General features: G+C 40.4%; 2 protein-coding genes across 2 annotated transcripts in view; one reads left to right on the plus strand and one right to left on the minus strand.

The window, feature by feature from the left end:
• Nucleotides 1-5,975, minus strand: part of LOC109479130 (thiamine transporter 2-like) — an 8,977-nt gene extending 3,002 nt beyond the window's left edge. The window contains exons 1-5 of the mRNA XM_019780999.1: nucleotides 5,563-5,975; nucleotides 4,966-5,184; nucleotides 4,523-4,737; nucleotides 3,815-4,007; nucleotides 3,333-3,474 (exon numbers count right to left, since the gene is read on the minus strand). Of these exons, the coding sequence (XP_019636558.1) occupies nucleotides 3,333-3,474; nucleotides 3,815-4,007; nucleotides 4,523-4,737; nucleotides 4,966-5,184; nucleotides 5,563-5,975 (1,182 nt within the window). The remainder of the gene's footprint in view (nucleotides 1-3,332; nucleotides 3,475-3,814; nucleotides 4,008-4,522; nucleotides 4,738-4,965; nucleotides 5,185-5,562) is intronic.
• Nucleotides 5,976-7,483: 1,508 nt separating this feature from the next.
• LOC109479131 overlaps nucleotides 7,484-10,951 on the plus strand; it is a 12,971-nt gene continuing 9,503 nt past the window's right edge. Inside the window, exons 1-2 of the mRNA XM_019781001.1 lie at nucleotides 7,484-7,542; nucleotides 8,022-8,140. Of these exons, the coding sequence (XP_019636560.1) occupies nucleotides 8,040-8,140 (101 nt within the window). The 5' untranslated portion in view covers nucleotides 7,484-7,542; nucleotides 8,022-8,039. The remainder of the gene's footprint in view (nucleotides 7,543-8,021; nucleotides 8,141-10,951) is intronic.

The raw sequence follows: 10,951 nt of genomic DNA on the forward strand, positions 1-10,951 counted from the left end.
CCCATATCGTCGCCTACTTCAAATCCGGTCTAAAAACCGTGTATATCGTCGCGGGTCGGGAAGAATCGATGCCCAGACTGCCATAGGATGTCCTCAAAATGTTTCTTTGGAATTATTCGCTTTGTTCATGCAAATAAACAACGGGCACTTACCGGGGAAGATTGAAGACGAGGTGTTCTGGTGTTAGGGGGCAGATTTCGCAATATTAACATAATCTATGCAGGATTTCTATTAATTAATTTTATCACTAACGGGCCCGTTATTGATTAATAAACGCGCTGGACATTGCAAGCATAAAAACTGAAACAAATTTGAGACTGAAGTAAACAAAAACGACAGCGAACAGTGTCACTGCGATGTGACCCTTGACCTATAATAGGGGACTGTCCATTCTTCAACAAGGCAGGGGTGACACGTATTCTTCCGTGCAGCGAGCTTTCGTTGCGCGCAGCGAGGTCGCCGAGGAATCTCTTTCTGTGCAGACGTGAGGAAGCTCTTGGCAGGCACGACGCAGGTATTCGTGCGCAGACGAGGAAGCTCTTTCTGTGCAGGCGTGAGGAAGCTCTTGGCAGACACGACGCAGGTATTCGTGCGCAGACGAGGAAGCTCTTTGCAGAGATGACGCAGGTATACGCGCAGTCGACGCAGGTGTGCGCGCAGGCGACGCAGGTGTGCGCGCAGACGACGCAGGTTTGTCCTTGTCGGCCACGGTAGCTCTGTTCTGTAGAATTTGTAGCTGTCTCTGTTTGAGGGCTCCACACCCCTCCCACACCGTGTCGCAATAATCGAAGATGGGTAATATCATGGTTTTGTACAACATATCAGCAATGTTAAGGGTTAGGCAAGGTCTAAAGCGTTTCATTAGCCCAATTCTATGTGCTACCTTGCCACAAACCTTGTCTACATGTTCATTAAATGATGGATTACAATGATAGATTATAATTAAGATAAACACCAAGATATTTTAATGTTTGTATGGCATCTCCTGGTCAATGCAAAGTTTCAGAGAAGGTGCAAGTTTTAATCTATTTGCACTTCACAACGTGATCTCGCGAGAGTTACGGTTTGCAAACACGTGACCTTATTCACACGAGACTTTACTGATACGTGACGTATGCAATTGATCAAAAGTGCCAGTTTATATCGTCCACCATCTCTATTCAGCTCGCTGTCATCTGAAGTTTCTCAACACATCCACATCGAATCACCGGGGCCATACCGTCTTTCTGGACAAAGAATACTGGACACTGAATAGGACTACTTTTTAAGAGGCATTAAGGAAACCATATATATATATCAGAGCATTTCAGCCTTCACTGAATAGAGATGGTGGACGATATAAACTTCCTGGCACTTTTGATCAATTGCTTACGTCACGTATCAGTAAAGTCTCGTGTGAATAAGGTCACGTGTTTGTAAACCGTAACTCTCGCGAGATCACGTTGTGAAGTGATTGGTCATTAATTATCCTGATGAAGGCGACAGTGGTCGTCGAAAATTTGATCGCTCTGTAACCCTTGAGTTCAATGTTTTACTATGATTACTACCAACACAGATGAACTTTCATGATAAATTCTCATATCATAAGGATAAACATGATTTCCAGCAGTATATTTTTTTTCGTGGAGATGAGGCTGATTGCCAAGAAGCTTTGACCCGTTGTAAAGGAAATTATTTAGCCCAGGTTATGTGACGTACGCTTCGGGCAATTTCAACTAGAGAAAGGTGAATGAAGTTCTGACCGTAAGACTATAGTCTTTGGCAGTATGCCGAAAGCACCTTACTGCTGTACACGGTTATGGTGTTTTGAATTCTGCCAAGGCTCTTTTTGTGTTTGAATAACACAAAAATACTGTTAACAACATGATGAACAGTCTGCACTTGAGGCTATGGAATATTTAGTTATCTTCTTCTTCTCGTTGATGCCTAACATCAAGGTAATACGATACGCCAAAAAGCAGTTACTCTAGCAACTGGATATGATTTTCAAATCATATCCAGTTGCTTGAGTAACTGCTTTTTGGCGTAATTTATTATTGACTCCGGCATATTCTATCCACGTTCGCGCTCCGCTCTGCACATAGACATTAGAACTTAAATATACTGTGGCTTAGCAGTACTGTAATTTAATAGCCATAGTCCATTATCGTAGTTCTTAACCATAGCCTGGGTCGGGGTTCCGTGCAGGGCCTTTGTGTGGGTGTGTTAGGACAGACACCACATTTGCATTGCGCAGTAGAGGCCTCAAAATGGCGATTGTAGTGACTAGTTAATACCTTTGAAAATCCTCTTTTCTCTTGAAAGTTTTGGTCCATTTTGGAGATTCTTGGGCTGGAAGGCACAGGTAGGGTCTAAACTTTCCTACTTTGGTCAAGTTTTGTTTATTTCACCAGTTTAGTGGGTGTAATGAGAGATGTGAGTGGTTAGGTCTTGTCTGGCCAGGCGGATGGATACCATGGAAAATGTAGGTCAAAGTTGAGGTTTTGAAACTATCATCAGCTGTGGCGGGAATTTGAGATGGTCGACCCCCTGTTTCCTTTCTATATTTGGGAATCAGACCCTTGTGGCTACCTGGTGCAGAAAATATTTTGAGATTGAACTATGGGCAAGTATTTTCATGAGGACTTCTAATAGTGTATTTAAGCATGTGTTCCTATGGGCCAATCTAATAGTACTGTCTGCCCTGTTACTCAGTGACTGGCGGAGGTACGTGACACAAATGCGTCAACTGACGTTGCCTCCACCGCTACGCTCTCAAGACCGTTCCAATCTCTTACTGTTCTTGGCAAAAAGGACCCCCCTCTGTACTGTGTCCGGGTGTTGACAAGGCGAAACTGTTTGTTGTGGGGTCGACGCTATCGTGGTGGTAGTGTAACTTAATAATAGGGCACTGTATGAAGCCATGTTGGATTTTATAAAGGACTGTTAGGAGTGCGAGTCTTCTGCGCTCCTCTAGTGATAGCCAGCTAAGTGTTGCCAACATACTGCTCACACTGGAAGTGTTGTAGTAACGGCCAAATACAAATTTTGCTGCCCTCCTCTAGACCGCTTCCACTTTACACACACACGTTTTGGTGTACGGATCCCAGACTGTACAGGCGTATTCGAGAATGTTTCTTACGAATGCCTTGTACGCTTTCTCCTTGATTCTTTTGGGGCATATCCTGAGATTGCGTCTAATATGAAATATGAGGAAGCCCAGAGCTCGGTTTGCCTTATTTATGTGTGTGTCCCAGGCCATTTCCCTACTCATTGTTATCTGTTGTTTTACATAACAAAGGAAATCACAACAAAAATGTAGTTAAACGGTAAAAATACAAGTGAAAATATACCTGTGCACGTATGCCGGTATTGAGCGTGTCCTTATCCACAACAACTGCTACTATGGCGGCTTGTAGGGTCAGTGCTAGAAGGTTGTTACAACCGAAAACCAAAGCGTAGCGGCCAACACTTAGTAGACGTGCGACTTGGAAACTGCCAGGATGAAACATACAGGATAATACATTAGAACAATGATTACGAATATCAAACCTTTTGATGTCTTCTGATGTTTAAATGAAAATGTACTCTTCGACTTGCATAATTACAAACTGAGTTTGAAGAGTTAACCATCATTTTGTACTTTTTACAAACGTTTTCGTACCAATAGTTCATTTTTTAGATACACACAATTTATGTAAAATGTATAGAAAACAGAATTTTTCACTAATAACGCATGCATGAAACCTAGAATTTAGCGAATGGGAAATATTAGCACATTTTAGTGAAATCTACATTCTATTTTTCTATGAGAGAAAAGCCAAAAGCATGGTACCTTGCTACTGTTATTAGCATATAGTAGGATATTTTGAAAAGAACTCCGCAGCCATAGCAGACCCAGATGTTCTTTGTCGTTGCCATGGTAATCAATAAGATGGCTTCTGCCACTGACATAACTCCTAGCGTCAGTTCACCAAACACGGACCAGTTCAACTTCATGTAACCGACGGAAAACGACACCAATGCTCCTACATGTGAAAAAAATCAACATATATTGTGTATATTTTTATTTACAAAAGGACAGACCCATTTGACGCTATATGGCACAAACATGCTATTCTTTCATATCCTGTCTATACAACTTCCCAAATAACATTATAAAATCTGTTCTCAAATCCGATGTAATATTCCGCAAAAGATTCTTCCGCAATATCTGGGTCTATTTGTACTCATAGAAATATTTTTAAATATTGTTATTGTGTGTATTTATACCTCTATGTTTCTTTTATATGGCGAGTGATGCCTGAGATAAATGATAAAGAAAGAAAATATATTTATAGATCTAGATGTACATATGGTAACTTGCTAACCATTTGATAACATTGAAGGATAGTTTACAATTCAATCAATCACTGAATAAATCAACATAAGGTATAACTAACTTGTATTTAGCGCTTGACAAAGAGTTTGACTCTATGTGTTTACAGACTGGGGTCTGATTCACAAGGCATTAAGGCATGAAACAGTTAAGCTGATCTCTTACCTAATAAAGTTGTAATGGCCTCAGCGATGCCGTTATTGAGCCCACCGTTCGCAGACGCCGGTTCGATGACATACCAGAGGTTTTGGACGTTCGTTACTTCAAGGTTATTGCCACATGTCGCAAGAGCCCACCAAAGTGACCAAACAATAATTTTCCGATTATTGTAACATGTTTTCAAGTCTTGGAAAAAGTTGTTAAATCGTGAGATTGAATGTGTGGATAAGACGTTACTTTCGTCTTCGTTTTTAACACATGCGCTTTGAGCGTCCTCCAGAGTATCCGGGATGCTCGGCGCCATTTTGTTATCACCGCTTTCAATATCGTGCCCCTTCTCTGTTTCAAAATTTGTAGATGCATCGCAAACTAGGTTTCTCTGGGAGTCTTTGTTTCCATCAAGCAGTCCTAGATACGAATCTTGTGAATCTTGAGTTTCTGAGTTAACGTTATATTCATTATGCCCTCTGCAAAGATCAGTTTGTGACATAGTTGTTTTTTGGGACATTAGTGACTTTTTAGACGGAGGCAAAAATACGCTGAGAAGAAAAGATACAGACACGCTACCAAGAGTGATGTAGTGCAATAAAAGGTAGTCAGTTTTATCGAAAGAAATCACGATCTGCGAAATAGTCGAGGCCAGAAACTGCCCCAACAGCGTAGTGCACCTGAAAAAAAAATCGCACATACTGATTACTAGCAATACAATTGTCGAGTATCATGAAACATATTAAAGATGTTATTGTTGTTTTTTATTTATCTGTGTATACTTTGATATATGACAATTAGACATACCAACTGTGAATGTAAACACTGTTAATACAAGTAAAACGCTGTCACTCTGTATATCTGTATAGCTGATATAACCGCCATTCGGCGTGACAAGTCATCTTCAAGCAATAGGATCTGCACTAATTACATACTAATTACCTATTATGGAGCTACCTCCATGGAGCTATTATTAGTACAGACCCCTCTCGCTTCAAGGTACATCAAGGTCCGAATTTTTTCATTACTATGTTTGATGTTTAATGAAATCAACCGACCTGACGTATCCAGTTGCTTTCTGGTAATAATCATCCTCCACGATGACGTATATGTATGAGAAATACACAGTTTCTGTAGCTGTGGCCAGGCCATACACAACTTGTGCGATCTGCATAACCTCTAACCTTTCACCCCACAGCCACAACACGGATGTCGCCACGTAGCTCGCCCCTCCCACCACGAGTACCGGCTTGTATCGTACAAAGTCCGCGATCAGCAACACCAGAAACAGGGATGCCATCCAGGAGTAGCTCAGGATTGGATAGATTTCGTTGTTCACTTTTTCAGCGGTGTAATTCTTAAGGTCACTTCTTAAGAAAGGTGTCAAGAAGGGTACAGCGGGTCGCATGTCTTTGAAGAAACCGTACAGACACAAAAGGGCAACGGTGGTTGTGATAGTCTTCTCAGTCATTGCGAGACAGACGTATATATACCTGTTACTCTGCAAGCGTCTAGAGGTTACAAAGTACGGGGTACGTTTGCCCGATCGATACGCGCGGACATAGGTCACTCGACTTCTAAGCGGCCCTTCTAAGCCTGACCTTTGGAACATCCCATTCTGAGCAAAGGGGATCGCATGGTTGCCATTTGTTTTAATTCTCTTTACTTTGAATTTTAACAGTTTTACACGACCTCATACCTTTGCCAAATTGAATGACGTTAACCGTTAAAACTGGTTTGTCACTGGTTTGTCATCTATATTCAAATATAAAGTTCAATGTTTTATTACTAGTAAGTTAATGATGTTCCTAGTAAATAACACAAATATCATCTTTGAAGAGGCTAAACCCATGGGCAAACCCATGTCACTTCTTCACGTGTCAAAGAGCTGTATAAAGAAAAAAAAGAGCTCTGCTCTGCTGCAGGCCGTAGCTATGGAAAGCTTGACTAGAGAGCCTCAATTGCATTGAATGAATGATCAAGAGAGAGAAGAAGAAGAAAGGGATATTGAGAGAGGAAGTAGTCAAGGAAGGAATACATTTGGTTACCTGAATGTGAATTTTTAAAGTATGTTAATCGACGTAACGTTTGAAGATTTATCTCTGCTCTAACTCAATACACGGCATCGCTACCTTCTAAGATTAAAGCCGCTGTTTGGAACTGAGGTAACGACTAGGTTCAAGGACGTGAAATGGGCCCATACTTTTTTATTGAAACATATAGTGACAAGACGCGGTGGCGACACACTTAAATTACACTTATATTCATGTCGCCACGTGCGCCAGACAATACATAATACATACAACAAGCAAAGCACAGATAACATATTGCAATTGAATACAATGATAAATCAATGGACAGGTGAAACTGATATACATGTATATAAATGCTGACGGGATTGATCAATAAACGATGTTACAAAAAAAACGGTTTGATTCCAACAAAAATACCTGGACATGTTGTAATATTTGAATATTGTACGTTGTTGAGAGAAAATTAGAACCTCTTAAAAGTAAATGTACCAAAATATCATCAGAAAGCTCATCCAAGTCAGTAATAAAACCAATCAGTGTTTTCAAGTTGCCCATACTTTGTCACTGCAGTCCGTTACCGTCATATGGTCGGCAGGTTATGAATATAAACATTTCATTAAACAGCCCAACAGAAATGTACAATAGGCATCTCAGAAAGGTCATTACTATGAGTAATCAACTACAATCTGTGCCTGGATTAGACACAAAGTTTAATCTACGACCTAGCCTAGCTTCTGTGTGGCTGATTGAAAACACGCCGGGGTGACAATAACAAAATGTAATTTTTCTTACACAACAAAGTTTGCCAATTGGGAAGAAAGTAATCATACCGATTACTGAGGCTTTGGTTTGCAAGATTTACTCCTTACCTACAAATCCTTTCCCACGGGAACGATTTGTGAGAGCATAAAAAACCAGAGAACCGTCAAGGTGGAACTCAGTCAATATAAACGTGAAGGGCGGACCACTTGTACATCTAACGCTGGTTTGGTACGCAGCCTTGAGGTAAGCTAAAGCCATTCTCACCATTTTAACAAGAAGTACCGTTGAATAGCAAAGTTCTTTTTATCACAACCATTTATTTTTCAAGCCGATGTTTCGATGACCTTCTGTCATCTTCATCAGGGCAATTCTGACTGGTTTACTGTGCACTGACACTAGATGTTACTTGGTGCATAGTGCACTAAAGGTGTTACATTGTTCATAGTGCACTTAAGCTAGTTTTTAGTGCACTTAAGCTAGATGCACCAAGTAACATCTAGTGTCAGTGCACAGATAACCAGTCAGAATTGCCCTGATGAAGATGACAGAAGGTCATCGAAACATCGGCTCACAAATAAATGGTTGTGATAAAAAGAACTTTGCTATTCAGTCGTTTACCAACCTGATGAAATTATTTACAGAAGAAGTACATTTCCTCTGCTGTCTTCAAATAATTATTCTTATAAAATGACTTCCCTTTTTTTCTATCATTCAAAACGCAGGACTGATCTTCTTCAGCCATGCGGTTCTTTTGTCTACTTCTGTTTGTAACCATCTTTGTGGTGAGCTTCTCGGACGCCCTTTGGTCCAATGACAAAGGAAAGGCCTGCAAACAAACCGGGTATGTCTATATTATTAACCACTGGTCGTGTGGAGTTATACGTTGTTAGTAAAGGTTAGACCCCCTGCCCTACCACCACCCAAGGGACCGTAGCAGTTCAATCGTATCTTACCATAGGAACTACCTTATCCTCATTTACGTAGCAGTTACACTTCGGAGTCTTCGTTCTGCTTTTTCCAGGTCTTTCTCATGTTGTAAGCGTTAACTAGTTACCTTAGTTCATTTTAAACTTCGGTCACAACCCGCCGTACGTGCTTCTGCGTGCTGTCTACGTGCAAAAACGTGGGCAAACGTAGGGCATTCGTGCGTGGTGAGTACCGCCTCCGTACGGAATCCTACGGATTTGGGAGCACGCAGACACGCCGTAGAACTTTAAGTGCATGTTAAACTTTTTCTACGTGCGGTCTGCGGATTCACCACCTGTGCGTGTGAGTACGGGCGACGCGCGTGCCCCGTACGTACCGTACGTGGCGTGCAGACCACACTCTTACACCTTGCGAAACCGTACACTGACGTGCGAGTGACGTGCGTCGATGCCACTCCTTCCCCACGAAAAAACGTAGCAGGCGTAGCCTCCCAAACAACGTACGGACAAAAAGCACGTACGGCGGGTTGTGACCGAGGCTTTAGGGACGTTGAAGAAACTCGAAACGTCCGGAAAGAATCTCCGTAATTTTTACAGTAATTTAGAGTTTGAACTGTGTGTACTAGGTACAGTTGAAATGTTGGCAAGGGTTGGGGAGTGCGTAACTACAGATCATATTTTTCCCTTTCTATGACATGTTCATTGGCATGTTACTGTTAGTTTTGTCATATTAAATACTGCTTAACTATATTTAAATATTTAAGCCTTATCGATATTTAAGCATGCTTAGACCACGCCGACTTAATCTTATGGATGACATACGCGCGCGCATTGATTTTTGCCTGTTGTCAAAAAAAAAAAAAAAGATCACGTCCGCCGAGGCACTAGATCTGATCTGGCTCTAGGCCTGGGTAGTCCATGGTAGTTAGCGACAATATGGAGCCGGGCATCCAGGCTACCGAAGCTCCACGACTCCAGAACTCATGAAGTTCATACGTTCAGTGCCGATTCATAAATTCTGCCAAAAGCCAGCATTGCCGGCTTGTCGTATACGTCGCTAAGTACTGCTGCAAATTCACAATACATGTACCAGCTTTGTATTCCTGTGGTTTAGTAGCATTTTTATTTTTGGACGTTTTTTTTTTATTCCCCCGCGCGCACTAGTTTGGGGGTCTTCAGAGGATGTCATCCATAAAGTTAAGGTGGTGTGGCCTTAAATATTGGTTTCGTGCAGTGTAAAGAGACGACAAAAACAACGCTGCTGATAAAGATGTGCATGATAACTATTGTAGTAATACCTTAGTAATGTGCACTCATGTTCTTGTAAAGCCCGCATGTATGAATATCTTAGAGAAGTTGTCACACAATACGTAACATTATGTATTACAATTAACTGTATGTATATGAATCATGCTGAAAACATTTTTTTCATTGCATGGTTCGTTTTGGACACATGTTTAACAATTATCACTTGAACAGCTGTCTCCGAAAGAAATGTCCTGAAAACTCAGATGACGACGTTGAGGACATTCAACAACCAAACACGTAAATATGTTTTTCAAAATAATGTTCTTATACACTGCGTAGTCGTTGCCTACTCAGTAAAAATATTAGTACGGAAAAATAAGTACAGGACTAAAATTTAAGAAAAGCAACGACGGCCATATTGTAAATAACATCATATTGAAGCCTTTAAAAATATCTAAAGTTGTTGGGTTCAGTTGATGATACGTGTTGATGATTTATCATAAGTATTATGTCATGAAGTATTAGAAGTCTTTTCAGTTTTTTAAGATGCTTTTATTAACATAATTATTATGTCATGAAGTATTAAAAGTATGTTCAGTTTTTAAAATAATTTGCAATCTGATTGCAAAGGTCAAGACAAGCATCAATATACGGTTGATTGTATGGTCTGGTCCCAGATTCCCTCTATGTTTTTGTTGTTTTTCTTCTACCTTCATCATAGTGGCCAAGACGACATGCCGGGGCAGCAAATACAGACAAAAATGAAGACATGGTGGAATGGCTTAAGGGACAAGAAAAAGGATAAGGATGGAAAGAAATGCAAAACCAGGCATGTCGAATATACTTATTATATATAACAAAAACGCCTTTTAAACACATACATGCAATAGAGAGTATAGCCCAGTCATACACAGACAGGCTCCCTATATTTTTCTTTTATAATATAAGTAATTATAAGAGTGAATACATGATGGCTATTATAATACGAAGTAATTTACACAAAAAGTTATTGTAAAGCCCGTAAGTTTGAATGTTTTAGACTCATTATGACACACAAGATATAGCATTATGTAATTAAGACATTATGTGTATCATAATGAACATCCATGTTACATGATACATTTTGACATGTATTACACAATTATCACTTGAACAGCTGGATCCGGAAATGTCCTGAAAACAAAAATGACGACACTGAGGAAGATCAACCTGCAATGACGTAAATATATCTTTAAAATAATGTTCCTGCAATCCTGCCTACCTACCTATGTGCCTACCTGCCTATGTGCCTACCTGCCTATGTGCCTGCCTATATTCCTGCAATCTGTAAAAAACAATATCTGTACTTTTACCACCGGGGCCCGGCCGGGCAGTCTTATGGAACGACAAGTATGTTAAAAAAAGCCAAAAAAAAAAAAAATTTGAAAAATTACGATGGTAACTATTTGCGTTCATTGTTGATATAAATTGTTGATCCA

Source organism: Branchiostoma belcheri, unplaced genomic scaffold (assembly GCF_001625305.1).
Source record: "Branchiostoma belcheri isolate BF01 breed outbred unplaced genomic scaffold, Haploidv18h27 scaffold47, whole genome shotgun sequence".
In the NCBI taxonomy this organism is placed as follows: Eukaryota; Metazoa; Chordata; class Leptocardii; order Amphioxiformes; family Branchiostomatidae; genus Branchiostoma; species Branchiostoma belcheri.